A 16,788-nucleotide genomic window follows, 5' to 3' on the forward strand; every position below is an offset into this window, starting at 1 on the left:
AAGAATGACGACCATCTTTGGAATACAGCACAATTGTGTTATAAATTTGAAACTTGCCGTTATTCATAATGTGAAGAGTGTGTGTAACAGAGAAACTGCAATTGTATGACTTGAATAACTCTAATGTGTGGTCTTGGATCACATTGGAGAATAAGTTGTGAGCTGTTGTTCTGTCTGGTAAATCATACAAGAGGCCAAAAGCTGAGAAAAATACTGAATTTTTAAAGCTAGGGTTCAATATCAGTTGTTACTGTAAGTTTCTGTCTAGTAGTGGCCTCTCTGTCTGGCAAAATAGTTCACGAGCTCAGAGACTGCCAGAAGATTTTGCTGAGAAACTTCTCAGTTTCTAGAGGCACTTGATCCAAATGTAGCAGTGATATTTTTATCTTTTATTCCAAATTGGCTTATTTTTAGGACGTGCGGAGTGTTATAAAGATGATGGGTTATAACGGTGTGAAAAATATCTCATTAAAGAAGCTACAAATGAAAAACAAAGAATTACTGTAAAGATACATTATGGCAGATTGAGGAAAGCTGCTCTCTGCCCCCCCCCTCCCCTCATCCACCCCCCACTCCCCACCCCATAGTATTCTGAAGTGTGAAACATTGCTCAAAGAAAATTTCCCACAGGGGCCAGTGATGCATTTCAAGGAAAAAGGTTTGATGAAGGCGAAGCTTAATAATGGATTTGCTGGCTACTGTTTGCAATTGCAAACCTGTTGCACTACTCACACACCCGAAGTAAAGAATAAGACAGATCTAGTTATCGTACCTCAAAGTATGACTGAAATGCAGGTGGCTGATGAAAATGTAAAAAGCCGTTTAGAGCTTGTCTCCAAAAACCCATTTTGATTGGCTTTTAGAGTCGCTTACAGTGTTGTATTTGAGTGGAATATTTACCATGGTGTACAAGACTCAGCAGGTTCAAGAAGTGTTGTGTGTCTAGTGTCCTGGACTGGAGCCATAACAGCGTACAGGAGCAGGCAGATGGACATACTGACAGTGGTGAAACAAATGTTTGTGGTGAAACTAACAATGGTATCAGTCAAGCCTGTGATAAGCAGCAGCATACATCTGTGTAATTTATCTACAGTACACTATAAAGAAATGTGGTAAAGAGTTGACTGTATTGTGAAAAGCTTTCCATATGGGTAATATGACATTTTTTTTTTCTCTACTGCATTTTCATCTGTCCCAGCCATCCACCCCTTCACCCCAATCTATAAATTTAAAGGTACAGCTTATATTCAGACCAATATGGTAATTTCTCTCCTTACAGATACAATGTTGGAGTTGTTTAACTTGTGGCCATGTTTCTTTTTTTTTCATTTCAGTACAATAAAAGTTATGTATGTGGTGGTTTATTTTTTGTGTAAATTGTTGTCTTGTATTATGTAAGAGAGAAAATCTGCTTCCAGGAAATGCCAAACAGCCAAACATATTAAGTCAGATGATTGCAGAAGCACGTGAAATACGAGAAAATCAGAGTTACAGAAATGTAGTGAGCTCTTCAGCTGCTGGAGCTGCTAAACAAAATCATGCAGATGAATCAGTAAGTGAACTGGAAAGTCAGATTCTTTACTATTTGTATTTCTTGATGTCCATAACCTTGAACTTATGGACATAATTCTTGTTTAAAAGTCTCAGATTTTTTAAACTTTTTTCAGAGTTTTTTTGGCTGTGATAGTTAACAGGTATTGTGAAATAGCTATGTTTCTGTAAAAGAGAACTTAATAAAAAGTGAATGCTCATGATAGATAATGTTCTGCATGTGAAATTAGGTGCATGTTAAGAAGGTGAAATAGTTTAAAAGTCGTCTCTCTCTCTCTCTCTCTCTCTCTCTCTCTCTCTCTCTCTCTGTGTGTGTGTGTGTGTGTGTGTGTGTGTGTGTGTGTGTGTGTGTGTGTGTGGGGGGGGGGGGGGGGAATGTGCCACACACACACACACACACACACACACAAACAATCGAATATGTTGATCTGCCTGAGATTACTGGACTACTAAAATGAAATTAGTGACTCTTCGAGAATAGTTACAGCAGATATAACATGCATCCAGCACTATATACCACAGTTAAAGACGCCTCTGTATAGAGTGGAATCACCCAGGAAAACCAAGGAAGCGAAAAGTTAAAAACAACTTTCTGGGAGCAAAGTTACGCTACATTTATTTGGGGGGGGGGGGGTGTTCTGTTCTGAAGATTACCTAGGGTGATGATCTGTGACAAACAGTGGACGATTAAGAAACATGATAGCCAAAAAGTGTAGATACTTGTTCAGTTACCATCATATTTATTGTACACTGAGGAGATATGATGAAGCAAAGTAGTTAACAGATGTTGTGTTGACATTGTTACAGGATGAGGATGAAGTTGTAAATAACAAAACTATGCTGCAGTATCCTGCAGATTCTGGAACATTAGTGCCAACACGCGATGTTGTTGATGGTACCTTGGTGCCTTGTCGGGACAATGCTACTTTGGTTCCCAATAGTGATGCTGGAACAATGGTTGAACTGCAGTCCAATCTGGGTACAATGGTAATAAACAGTGATACTGAGGAGGAGCCTACAATGAAAAGTAAGTGTCCATTTTGTTTTTACTTCTGATAGGATTGTTAGGGTGACCTGCAACAGCAGAAAGCTGTGAATCAAATAGAATATTAGTGTGCGCTATTTACATATTTTTCTAATAGCCTCACTTAAGCTAACACACAGGATCATCAAAAACATTACCAAAAAAAAATTAAAAATTTTTGTCTCTTGAAAATTGTACTCTTTTGATCAAAGTTGTTGTCCATGGCAGAATAAAGATTTAGTCCTGTATATCAACTTATGATTCTGATAATGTACACGAAGGAAAGTTTTCTGATGAAACATTTGTTTGTAAACAAAAATTACTTTCTTTTGTAGGGCATGACACAGGTCCAGGTGAACTGGGAAAAAAGTATCGCCCGCTATTTCTCGATCACTTTGACAAGAAAGAAGCTGAGAACATAAAGGTAAAGAACTAGTTCAATAATGAATTGAAGTAATCTTAAGTACAGACGTCTTACTGACTAAATTATTTGTGCTAGATATTACATTAACGTAGTAGATACACTTGGTTTTCCACATAGGATACGAAGCTTTTTGTATTTGTAGACTCAGCTGTTTTCTGCTGTGGCAGGTACAGAAACTGTTCATGGCATGGTGGTAGCATCTATTGCAAGGAAGTCACCTTATGTTAAAACCCTGCTTCATAGAAACTAAGATCAGAATTAGTTGAGAGTAAACAAAAGTAACAGAACTTATGAGTGAAAATTTTGCTTCACTATATTGCTAAAAGATAATAATTGGTTGGTAATGGCACTTGTAGTTCTGGATTATGAAGTTTTCCCAGCATATTGAGTACACAAAGTTTTAAGACTGCAGCCATGTCTCATTCACTTTCTGCCATTATATTTCCACTGAACATTTATCTGTTACCTTCTGGTCAGCTTAGCAAGTTATCTTATTTAATGGCTCATTTCACTAGAGATAGCATTATACTAAGAATATCAAAAGCAACAGATAGTACCATCAGTGGTAAAATAGGAAACTCCTTCTATCTCATGAATTGACACATGTGATGACCTTAGCTGCACTCTTGTCATCTTCACTGAGACCAGTAAGGGGAAATAATTGGATTCCATTCATTATCCCAATGATAGCCTCTACCACAGTTAATAAGGCTTCCCCCCATATGTATCTACATGGGCCCTTCAATAATGAGTCCAAAAAGAACATTTCTGTAAAGCTATGTTCACTCTGCGTGCCTGACCTGGTGATGAAGAGTGCGAAAAACCACTTCTTTGATTTTCACAATGTAAAACCTTTTGGTGGTGTAAGAGACCATGCTGCATTGTTTTATGAACGTATTTTTTTCCATAAAAACTTTACTTTCTATGTGAAAAAAGAAAAGTACTATTTTTCATTTTGCACACTTTTTAAGTTCAGTAACATCAATCAATTTTGAAGAAATTATGTGGTTAAAAAGTCTGACTTTGGTACAGATGGTAGTGCAGCATCTTAGATTCTTAACAAAAAATTTACATTTTTGTAGTGCGTGACAATCATTGTGAAATGGTGCTATTTGTCAAACGTGCACATGATTTTTGTAGTGAAAAAGTTTGGTGCATAGTAGCTCACTGTTAAATACATTTGAGACCATACATTATAGTGAGTGAATTATAACAAAAACCATAAGACAGTTTTTGAAGTGGTTGTTGACACTGGCATCTCTCTCCATTCACAAGTAAATGTGGCATCAATGCTCCAATTACAAGCCTAAGGAGTTTGTGCATGTTTAGCATAGTGTCAGACACTGCACAATAGGAAAAACAAATTACAGGTGATTAATGCAGGTCAGGTGTTGGTCTCTTGTGGTATTTTAATGATCTGTTTCCAGAATACTCCAAATGTATATGAATTTCTCACACGGTGACAACTAATTATATGGGCTATGGTTTTACGGTAGGCCACGCTTGGCATAAAAGACAAGCAGTCATTTGTTGTGAACATCTTACATTTGTAGAATGTACATTTCGTACCTGGAACTAGAAGAGAAGAATAAATTAATGTGACACTTTGCTGGAGATGGACTATATTAAAAGTTTGTGACATTCCACTTAATTATCTTACAGTTAGGTATGAAAACAGCAGAGGCCAAAAAAATAGACTTACGTATATAGGCATTTCTATGTCTCAGTTGACTCAAGTACAAGATGTCCCGTTTTTAAATTTTCTGTTTTGCAAGTCTGAGAGCGTAGTACCACGCGTTGATAATAATTAAATCTCATCTCCATCCCTAAGGAGTTTTAGATTTCTGTTTTAACAGAGTAAAGGAAGGAAGATTAGGATTTAACATCATGTTGATATTGAGATCATTAGAGGCAGTTAACAGAAAGAATAATGGGCAAGTTTGAATGTAGCCTCGAACACTGCGTTGCAGATGAATTAATTACTGTCAATCGATGGAGGTGTATGTTATTGTTCGTTTCCCCATCCCCACTGCTACCACCACCACCACCACCACCGCTTCCACTGCCACTGCCACCTGCTGGCGGACCGAGCTATACCGGCAAGAGTATCATCTCTCTTCAGCAGGTGATATACAAGCTGGTGAATAAAATAGTGCAGCCATCAGTTTGTTGTTACTGTCTTGACAGTGCAGTGGCTCATTGAGTGTTCAATCACATAAGAAATTAGAGGTTATGGACTCATTCCATGTATAGTAACAGACATTTAGGAGAGGTTTTTTTTTTTTTTTTTTTTTTTTTTTTTTTTTTTTTTTTTTTCCATAAAGAAATAAAAACTTTCCTGAAAAATTTTATTCGTATCACAGAACGAATCACAATACATTTCAGTATGTGCTGCAAAACATTGAATATCAGACACATGTCAGGATATAATTAGCATTGTTGTATCATTGTCTTCAGCAATATCTTGCAGTGCCTTCATCAAAGATATTTTGACTGTGTCGAGTTACAAAAGTACAATACTTTTCCCCATTAGATTTTTTCTTTATGATTGAGTTTGACTGGAACCAATGGCGACCTGTCTGAATGATCTTCTGTTCTTTGTCTTATGACACTGGTTGATATCTGTGTATTCGAGGCAAGCTGCCATGGAACAGTAGGTCTGCAACTATTCAGTTCTGAGGAAATTGGCATTTTTTTTTATTTTGTCGGTCTCAGTTGGACCAACATGAAACTTTGCTGCAGTGGTTACTGGTTTCAGGCTGACATCCCCATTCTCAAATGACCTAACTGTTTGGTTGTGTCTGTCCGATGCTAATATCGATGAGAGTACTTGTTGCCCACAGTATACCTTACTGTACACAAGTTATACATGTCTTTTGGCCCCCCTGTGGGTCGGGGGGTTAGAATAGGCCTGAGGTATTCCTGTCTGTCGTAAGAGGCAACTAAAAGGAGTCTCGCACATTTCGACCTTTATGTCATGGTCCCCTGTGGGGTTTGACCTCTATCCTACTAAATTTTCCCAGAGAGCGAGCCAACTAGGGAAGGGCGCCTTACATGGTGCACCTTGTCCCTCATGTGCTGAGACCTCTCGCATCCTTTGTTGACGTGGATCTGCCCTTTCGTTCATTCTCCAGCTCTTGGTTGAGGTCACCCTCGTGGGTGTGTTTTCCTCCATCCACTGTGCAGTATCGCTTTCTGCGCTGAGGACGATAATGGACTTCTTAGCTCGTTTGCACCTGATATCCAGCACGATAGCCAGTATGTTGTAGTGGGGCCACCGTGCACCCTGTTGGTTGTAGCCCCTGACCACAAAGGGGTCGCTCTGCTGATGCCTGCACCATTAACTCCCCAAGTATGCCAAGGAGTAGATGCACATCACCCTTGGGCATTGGGACTCCCGGCTATGGAAATTCTGCTAGGTGGCCTTTGCTGTGGCTGGGTGGTGCCTGTGGGGAGAACCCCTGGTCGGAGTGGGTGGCATCAGGGCGGATGACACGTGATGAAGCGTAGTCCATCATTGCTTGCTGGTGGTGAAATACCAGCAGTCTCTAAGCTTTAACGAGCTCAATTCAACACACAGAGGTACGACCCCAAATTGTTCCCCACCCTGGCCACACCATGAGAGGAATGCCAGGATAAGGATGGCAGGGAAACTTATTTGCCCTGCTACCTTACATGTACTAGAGTTGATGGGGAATCTTTCCTGTCAATGAAGCCTCAGTTTTTTGGGGAGCATTTAGAGGACAAGTTTGGAGGGCTTGTCAAAAATGCAGTCAGGGTCAGTCTTGATGAAAATATCATCCTCTACCCAATTACGGGTATTACTCACTTGTGACAAGCTGGGGGATGTTTGTGTTACCATCACACACCATAAGAGCTTAAATATGGTCCAGGGTATTATATAGCACAGGGATCTTCTTTCACAGTCTGATGACGAGCTGCGCGCCAATGAAGAGCGATGAGGTGTCCATTTTGTCCAGTGCCTTCATCTAGGCCTTCGAGGGCAACACATTACCTGAGAAGGTCAAGGTGATAGTCTACTGTTGTGATGCCAAGCCATATATCCCTCTCCCGATGCGGTACTTTAAGTGCTGGAAGTTCAGCCATATGTCTTCCCGCTGTACTTCCAGCAACAAATGTCGAGATTGTGGATGTCTATCACATCCCAATACTGCATGTGCCCCACCTCCCATCTGTCTCAACTGCAGAGCGCACCATTCCCCTTGCTAGCCGGACTGTAGGATTCTACAGAATGAAAGAAAAATAATAGAGTAAAAGACCCTGGACCGACTGACGTACACTGAGTCAAGAGAAAATATAAGAGGCTACATCCTGTGCATATGGCATCAACTTATGCCGGCGCTATGTCACCAGTTCTAGCACCTTCGATTCTGTTGTGTACAGTTGTATCTCAAATCCATCAGACTCCACCTGCCCCCTTGATGGTGGGGGGCCACTTCTATCCCTGTTGCTCTCACACCACTTTTTGGGAGCAATGCCCCCCCTTCCCCCCCTCCCAACCATCGGGGATGTCTGTCACCCTCCTCAGCCGGAGAGGCGTAAGTCTTCTATGGCTACTCTCACTCAGAAGGGGTCACTTGGGTCACTCCTTTCCCAGGTTCCTACCAGTGGCAAAGCAGACACCCGCCAGTGGCTGAAGCACCCATAGGTAGCTGGTCATAGGGCTTCACGGTCCTCAGCAGTGACTTAGACTGGATCAGTGAAGCTCTCCCAGCCGGAAAAACCTAAGGAACAGCGAGAGGAACCAAAAAAAAAAAGACCCCCAAGAACCAAGGCACTGCAGTGGCACCCACACCACCACTACCAACAAGCTCAGCATCTGAGGATGAAATGGAGATTCTGGCATCCACCGAGGACCTAGATCTTGATGGTCACTAAGGCACAATGGATATTGATTGCACAGGTACTCATCCAGTGGCAGCAGGTGACCCTGAGGCAAAGACTGCCTCATTAAGCATTTCATGCCTTCCCAGTCTCACTATCATGTCATCCTCCAGTGGAATTGTGGCAGTTTTTTCCACCACCTCGCTGAGCTACAGCAATTGTTAAGCTTTATGCCTGCTTTCTGCATTGCCCTCCAGGAAACCTGGTTCCGAGCAATGCGGATCCCTGCCTATCGTGGCTACAGGATATTACAAGAATCGTAGTGAATATAATAGTGTGTCAGGTGGAGTTTGAATTTATGTCCTGAACTCGGTATGTTGTGAACCTGTGCCCCTTCGAACTCCTCTTGAAGCTGTGGCTGTCAGGATACGGACGACGCAGGAAATACTTTCCTCCAGATGGTGGAGTACCCCTGAATGCATTGGCTGCACCGATTCATCAACTCCCTAAACCTTTTCCACTTTTAGGAGATTTTAACACCCATGTGTGGCACTGTGCTTACTGGACGAGGTAGAGATATTTACTGTCTCAGCTCGACCTGTGCCTCCTGAATACTGGGCCCACCACACATTTCAGTGTGGCTCACAGTAGTTACTCTGCCATTGGTTTATCACTTTGCAGCGCAGGACCTCTCCCATCTATCCACTGGAAAGCACATGTTGACCTGTGTGGTAATGACCGCTTCCCCATCTTTCTGTCACTCCCCCGCTGTCATGTCCATGGACGCCTAACCAGATGGGCTTTCAACAAGGCAGACTGGGAAGCCTTCACCTCTGCTGTCACCATTGAATCTCCCCCACATGGTGCCATTGGTGTTGCGGTTGAGCCGGTCACTAGAAAGATTGTTTCTGCGGTGGAAAAGGCGATCCCTTGTTTTTTAGGGTGCCCCCCGGTGAGAGTAAGTACCTTGGTGGTCGCTGGAAGTCACTGAGACAATTAAAGAGCGTCAATGAGCTCTACAATGACGTAAGCAGCACCCTTCCCTGCCTAATAGCCTTTAAATGGCTCTGGGCCATATTCACTAGCTTATAAAAAGGCAGAAACAGGAGTGTTGGGAGAGGTATGCCTCGACTATTGGGTGCCATAAATCACCTTCCCAAGTCTGGATGAAGATCAGACATGTTTTTGGGTACCAGACCCCAACAGTTGTCCCTGGCATTACCATCGATGGTGTGTTATCTACCAATGCAAACGCGATTGCCGAGCACTTTGTTAAGCACTTTGTGGAGAATTAACCCACAGCATTTCGTACTCTCAAACGGCGGCTGGACAGGAAAGTCCTCTTGTTCACTGCATGCCACAATGAACCCTATAATGCCCCATTCACAGAGCGGGAACTCCTCAGTGCCCATGCACATTGCCCCAAAATAGCTTCTGGGACAGATCGGATCCACAGTCAGACGATTAAATCTCTCTCATCTGACTACAAGCGACATCTCCTAGTCATCTTCAACCGGATCTGGTGTGATGGTGTCTTTCCATCGCAATGGCAGGAGAGCACAGTCATGTGGCCTAGTGGCTCCATGTCAGGGTGGCTTCTGCCAGGGTCCCTCGAGTCTGCCATCCAAACTGCCTTTTCCAGATGCCATTATCTTGTTGGCATCTTTTTTGACTTACAAAAAGCTTATGACACTACCTGACGACATCATATACTTGCCACATTATATGAGAGCTGTCTCTGGGGCCCCCTCCTGATTTTTATCCAAAATTTCGTGTCGCTCCGTAGTTTCCTTGTCCAGGTTGGTGCTTCCCTTGGTTTTTCCCATGTCCTGGGGGCTCTGTATTGAGCGTGTCTCCATTTTTAGTGGTCAGTAATGGCCTAGCGGCAGCTGTAGGGCCATCCGTCTCACCTTCAACCTATATAGACGACTTCTGCATTTCATACTGCTCCACGAGTACTGGTGTTGCTGAGTGGGGCCTACAGGGCGCCATCCACAAGGCACAATCATGGGCTCTAGCCCATGTCTTACAGTTTTCACCTGCGATGTCGTGTATCATGCACTTCTGTCAGCATTGTACTGTTCATCCGGAACCAGAACTTTACCTTAATGACTATCCACTCACTGTAGTGGAGACATATTGATTCTTAGGACTGGTTTTCGATGCCCGGTTGACTTGGCTTCCTTACCTTGGTCAGCTTAAGCAGAAGTGCTGGCAGCACCTCAAGGCCCTCTGCTGCCTGAGAAACACCAACTGTGGTACAAATTACTCTATGCTGCTGCAGCTCTACAGAGCTCTTGTTCAATCCCGCCTTGATTATGGGAGTCTGGTTTACGGTTTGGCGGCATCCTCAGCGTTGTGTTTACTCGACCCAGTGCACCACTGTTCGGTTCGCTTAGCGACGGGTGCTTTTAGGACGAGACTGGTGACTGGTGTCCTGGTTGAGTTCCTCCATTGAAGGTTAGGCCTGCACAACTGCTCGCCAGTTATGTTTCACACGTTCGTAGTTCTCCTAAGCATCCGAATTACTGTCTCCTTTTCCCACCCATGGCGGTTAATCTCCCGCATCGGCGGCCCAGGTCAGGGCTCAAGATTGCGGTTTACATCTGATGCCTTTTATATGAACTGGAGTCCTTCCCTTTACCACCTCCTATCCAGGTTCATCTGCATGGTGTACACCTAGGCCTCAGATTCGTCTGGACCTTTCGCGTGACCCTAAGGACTCAGTTACTCCCGCAGCTCTCCGCTCTCACTTCCTCTCGATTCTTGACGTGTTCCGGGGCTCTGAAGTGGTTTACACCAATGGCTCGATGGCTGATGGTCATGTTGGCTTCGCCTACATCCACAGAGACCATATTGAACAGCATTCTTTGCCCGATTGCTGCCATGTATTCACTTCAGAGCTGGTTGTCATAGCTCGTGCAATTCAGTATATCCGTTCATGCCCTGGGGGTCGTTCCTTCTGTGTACTGACTCCTTGAGCAGCTTGCAAGCTGTTGACCAGTGCTACCCTCGTCATCCTTCAGCAGCAACTATCCAGGAGTCCATCTATGCCCTGGAACGGTTCAGTCGTTCAGCGGTGTTTGTCTGGACCCCGGCACATGCCGGAATCCCAGGCAATGAACTTGCTGACAGGCTGGCCAAACAGGCTACACAGAAACCGCTTCCGGAGGTAGGCATCTCTGAGCCTGACCTGCATTCTCTTACACCGCAGGGTTTTTCGGCTTTGGGAGATTGAATGGCATAACAGTACGAACAATAAATTGCATGTTATTAAGGAGACTACGAATGTGGGAAGTCATCTATGCGGGCCTCTCGCAGGGAGTCAGTTGTCCTCTGCTGGCTGTGCATTGGCCACACTTGGGTGACCCATGGTTATTTCTTGTCCCGTGAAGACCCAACTCGGTGTTGGTGCAGCACCCGGTTGACAGTGGCACATATTCTGGTGCACTGTTGCACTCTGACTGCCCTGCGACTGGACTCATTGCTGTTAATTTTATCTGACAAAGCCTCATTGGCTGATTTAGTTTTACATTTTATTCATGAGAATGGATTTTATCATTTGATCTAAGTTTTAGCACATGTACTTTGTCTCTCTGTGTCCAACCTAGTGCTTTTAGGGTGGAGGTTTTAATGTGTTGCAGAGTGGCCGGTTTCGTCATTTTATTCTCGTGGTCAGCCAGCCATGGTAATCTGCATTCTTGTTTTAATCTCTTCTACTTGTGTCTTGTGTCTCTGTGTGGTTTTCTTGTCCAATTTTGTCCATTTTACTATTTGTTGCCCTTCAGTCATTCTTGTGGTTTTTTCCTTTCTTCCAGCTGTGTTATGTATGTCTGGATTGTTTTACTCCCACCCTTCTGGAATTATTTTAATCAGAACAAGCGACCAATGACATAGGAGTTTGGTCCCTTCCTCCCTCTTTTAAACCAAGCAACCAACCGTGTCCTTTGGCAGCATATTGTGTGAGTAGGTAGAGTTAATAACAGGGTGTGTGGTTTGAGAATGGGTGTGTCAGCCTGAAACTGATAACCACTGCAGCAAAATATTATATCAGTGCAACTGACATGGAGCTGCTTCAGTTCCAAGGGCTACATATAGTCAGTGAGAGCCCATTGGCACTGTTTTGAGAATTTTCAACGTATCAGTCTGTGTGAGGAAATTGGAGAAACATATGTGCATAGCTCTTGGAACTAAAATGGTTTTTAAGAAATTGTGGTGAAACTGATGCCAAGTGGAACTACATTTTGGTGAACTTATTCCTGGATCACTTGACCTGATCTTGTGAAGTTTTTCAAGTTATTCTCTGTAACTGTATCTATGGTGTTCCCATTAGAATTTCACTACCTTACATTGAAGACTAATAAGAAAGTGTAAGAGATGTGCCTTCTTACTTTCCAGTAGTTGCAGATCTATGTGAATGGATGAACAAGTATCTCTCCTTGTATCATTACAATACTTGTAATTTTTCCTCGCTGATTGGGAAATGATACAGAACTTCTTCCTTGAGAGAGAGAGAGAGAGAGAGAGAGAGAGAGAGAGAGAGAGAGAATTCTGATTAAAGAATACGAGAGACATCTGATATGTGTACCGCAAAAGCTGATATGTTTTCCTCCAGCTTGTGCTGAATGTCATTTTATAATGGAAATATGGAACATTCTGATGTCACCAGTGTGGCCCGGCTCTTTCAGAGCTGTTGTGGCCTGGCTACCAGTGTGACCACTGCAATGCAAAACAATGGGTTTGGTATCCTGATGTGTCACAGCCTGGTGTGGCACATGTGGGTCTGATGCGCAGTGTTGACACACCTTAACTATATAACGCATGAAAATCTACTGTTTTCAGTCTCTGATCTCTGTAAAGACAACAGCGTACTTCTCTCAAGACCATGTCATGTGCACCCCTTCGGACAGCTGAAGTTTGCAACTTTCCTTCAACGATGCTACAAATAGTCATTGTTTTTATTCTGTTGTATTGGTGTATATGCAGCGTGCTAAGCCGATGTAAATTGCTGACAGCTGACCTGAAAATGAGCATCTTCAGTGTAGTTGAAACATTGTGTTGGGAAGTAAATTGTGGACAGGTTGCAGTCCCAAATAATCATCATCATCATCATTAGCACCTGCTGGTTTTTTATCAGTATTCTGTTACAGCTTTGTGTGAGCACACATCATGAAAATAAGAATGCAATATCATAAAGAAATGTAGTTTACTTCATTTATAATGATATGTGAGATGTCTTTGTGGCACAGACTGTGGTTCGAAATTGTAATTTTGTGCCCAACTTTAATTATACCCTTACTACTTATCCCTCCATCTGGATGAGCTACTAAAGCAGAGTGTATGTTTAATGCCTCAGGATTTATCTTTTAAATTCTTTCATTAAATTAAAGAAGTTATTGTATGGTTTGTAACATTACTTCAATATACTTAGTTATTGTGGACAACAAGAGGTCTCTGTATGGAAAGTGTAAATCAGCTTATTTGGACATATTTGTCAGAAGCGGTTGTCCCTTCTGATGTCTTACATAAGAAACGTTATTTAAATGTTATCAAACAGTGTGGTATCAGTGAGAGCTACCATCCACTGTGTAGGCACACAAAAGGAAATTGAACATTGTGGCTTAGTTTTCGATCCTGTGTTTCTGTTGAGTGTCTCTCAACATCCCCTTTTTCTTCACCACTTCCTGTCTTTTGAACCACCAACCTACCTAAACATGTAAAAAGTTTAGTGTGTTCAAAATGATGAAAATTGTCTTTTACTTTAAGTGCACTGTTGTAACTAATTCATAGTGTAGGGTCACTAAAAAGTTTGGACAAGAAAGATGGTACGGTAAATACATTTTTAGTACTCATCTCCTTCTGGCTCCTTGTCAGATTTACGGTTCAGTGAAAGAATGCTCATTGAAATTGTAGTGTCTAGGAAGTATGTCTCAGGTTCTGTGTTTTGAAGATTTGACATGGTTAGTTATGTTGCGTATGTCACTCCATTTATTTACTTCTTAACACACATCACATTCATATTTCCACAATAACTTGAAATTTTATACTTTTTCACTATAGGCTGTCACAGTAATAGTATCTTCTCATTGCTCCACTATATAACACTTTAACTTTGGTCCATATTGATTTTGTAACAAAACAAATGCACTATTACAGTGATGTGTACGTACACCTGCAATTTCAATCTAAATTTATATAGTCTGCTTCCAGCTGTAAAAATTGTAAAACATGTACTCTGCAGCATGGCTGTGGATGACCAATTCTAAGAACTACTATATAAGGCTCATTGTGTTAAGTGCCAACTATGAACTGCTTTCCACTTGCCTGTTACAGCATGCAACTCTTAATGCAGTTATATATATACACAAAACTATGGGTTTACCAACTGGTTACAAAGTTATACATACAAACTGTGATGTGTGCTGTGAGACTTATTTTTCTTTCAAAATTTATAATTTTATTTGCTTTTGCTTATATTTGACATACAGTGCATAGGATGACTAACTTTATGGGATTATCATATTCGTGCACTTTTAATCATAGAAAACATTCTTGTTGGCTTAAAAAAAGACCAAGAAACTGTTATAACTGAAAAGCGTATTAACGTATCAAGTTCTTCCGCAAAACCAAATAAGCATCTATAACCGAACATAAGTATTATCAGAAACATCAATAGAAGAATCGGTATTGACAGACTCTGTCTCTCTCACACACCCTCCCCTCCCTCCGTCCCCTCCCTCCATGAGTGAGTGAGTGAGTCTTTCAATTCCATTTCCTCTAATGAAGTTTCTGTTGCCATTTATGTTCAAATATATCCTGTACAAGCTTATTCATCACTTGTAACTATTGTAGTGTACATTGATTGGAACTCGCTTATTGGAATCGAGCCTGCTCTCCCTCCACGATATGCCATCCCTTCTGTTGCCTCCATTACCAAATTGACAACAACTTTATGCCTCAGGATGTGTCTTACCAAGTGGTCCTTACTTACTTACTTAGTCAAGTTGTCCCCTAAATGTATTATCTTTCCAATTTGATTCAGTACATCTTCATTAGTTACATGATATGCCATACAATTTTAAGCATTCCTATGTAGCTCCACATTTCAAAGCCTTCTTTTCTCTTCATGTGTGAAATGTTCGTTATCATGATCAATATAATTATTACTACAACTTAGAAAAAAACGTATGTTATCTCTGGGCATGCTGATACACACTTTCTTTTGTTCCTATCTTTCACCCTATTGATACATGAGAAACACACTTTTATGATTTCACATCATAGAAAAAGCTATTTTTGTCTTCAAACTTGGTTCAGATTATGTTTCTTGGAGAACATTATTGAGAGGTATTTAACATAAGAGAGCAGTTTAAACTCAACAATGCTTGGACTTCATGGCCTATAAGAACCCAAATATTTTATGACCTTTATCTGTTTAAGTTATTGTTTTAAAAATTTGAATTTTATGGTTAAGGGTGGTACTCAAGCAGTTGCTTCAACCCAGACATTGAACACTGGGGACGGAGTGCCTGCGGCCCTGCCTGTGGTGAGTGGCAGCTCCGTTTTGAACAACAACAGCCCACACCCGCAGACACAGCCTCAGCCCCCAGCGCAACCACAGCTTTCCGCCGAGGAGAGGCAGCGTTTCCAGAGTCACCTACAGCGCCAGTTAAACCAAATCTCTGGGGCAGGTGCAACTGGAATTCTGCATCACACACCTGTGCCACCTCCAAATCCATTCCAGGTGCCACGACATCATCATGAAAACCAAGCAAAGTTCCAGAGGGCTTTCCAAGATGGAGACTTTGAGTTTGTAAGTACTAAAAGCTTCTTGACTGCTGGCAAGATGATTATAATGATAACAGCACGAACATTTAATCAGCTTACCGTTTCTGGATATCTGAACAAAATTCAGCATTATAAGAAGTGAAATTCTGTGAAGCATAAGAGTGTATGTGGCACTGAAAATAAGTCACTTTTGTTATTTATACATTATGCATGCAGGTAAAACTGCAGAATAATATTTTTAAAATATAGCCCAGTGGTCCAACAGAATTCTTATATGCTGTTCTTAAACAGCCATATTTATATTAATTTATGTTCATTACTAATTCATTGTGCTTATGGAGAGCAAGATAAACCTCAGAAAACATATTTCAAAAGGAAAGTATAAGGTGATGGAAGACAATCAGACCAGACCAGAAAATTAGTCCCCCTAAGACTGTGGTAAACCATCTCTGGCATTGATAATAGCCACAGTTTGGTGAGGAAGAGCATTCAGAAGCTTCTTCAGGTATGACACATCCAACTGAAGCCACTCATCATCCTGTAATTACCAAATTTTAGGGATGTTGATTGCTACATTTCACTTGCTGTTCAAAATAGTCCCAGGCATTTTCTATGGGATTAAGATCATATAATTCAGCAGTCCAGTCGAGGTGTGATGAGGTGCCTGTGTGTTTGTCAAACCAGGAATGTGTGCTTGCAGCCCTGTGACTAGGGCTGTAGTCCTCTGGAAAGACAGGAGTATCCACAGCATAATCATCGTGAAGATGTAGAAGAAAGGGCAACTTACAGTCATCAGCTTTGTTGAAATAAACATCATGATCGGTAGTAATGATAACCTAAATGAGTTGGTTGAGGTCATGGTACAAAAAATTCTTCCAAAATATCCCAGAAACCGCTTCCGGCCTGTGCTACATACTTCATGCGTAGCCTCCTTGGCCCAACTGTGCACTCAGTGCCTTGCCATTCTGTAAAGAGACAAAATTGTGACTGATTGGTCTACACTACATGCTTCTAGTCAGCTGCTGTCCAATTTCAGTAATGTTTCACCTGCTGAAATCATCCAGTTTTATATGCAAATGTGAACAATTAGCCTTTAGCAAGGTCCCAACTCCAAACGCTCATTGCATGCATTTGTTTCTGCAGATTTCTCTGGAAA

At 41.9% G+C, this 16,788-nt stretch overlaps 1 protein-coding gene across 3 annotated transcripts in view; it reads left to right on the top strand.

The window, feature by feature from the left end:
* Positions 1-16,788, top strand: part of LOC126263247 (serine/threonine-protein kinase 3) — a 378,603-nt gene that overhangs the window by 343,011 nt on the left and 18,804 nt on the right. For 2 of the 3 annotated variants that reach the window (XM_049960350.1, XM_049960335.1), the window contains 4 exons: positions 1,419-1,552; positions 2,359-2,578; positions 2,911-2,999; positions 15,319-15,657. In XM_049960350.1, coding sequence (XP_049816307.1) covers positions 1,419-1,552; positions 2,359-2,578; positions 2,911-2,999; positions 15,319-15,657 — 782 coding nt within the window. The remainder of the gene's footprint in view (positions 1-1,418; positions 1,553-2,358; positions 2,579-2,910; positions 3,000-15,318; positions 15,658-16,788) is intronic. The other variant, XM_049960343.1, reaches the window with a different exon arrangement.

The sequence above is a fragment of the Schistocerca nitens genome, chromosome 1 (genome assembly GCF_023898315.1).
Source record: "Schistocerca nitens isolate TAMUIC-IGC-003100 chromosome 1, iqSchNite1.1, whole genome shotgun sequence".
Lineage (NCBI taxonomy): Eukaryota > Metazoa > Arthropoda > Insecta > Orthoptera > Acrididae > Schistocerca > Schistocerca nitens.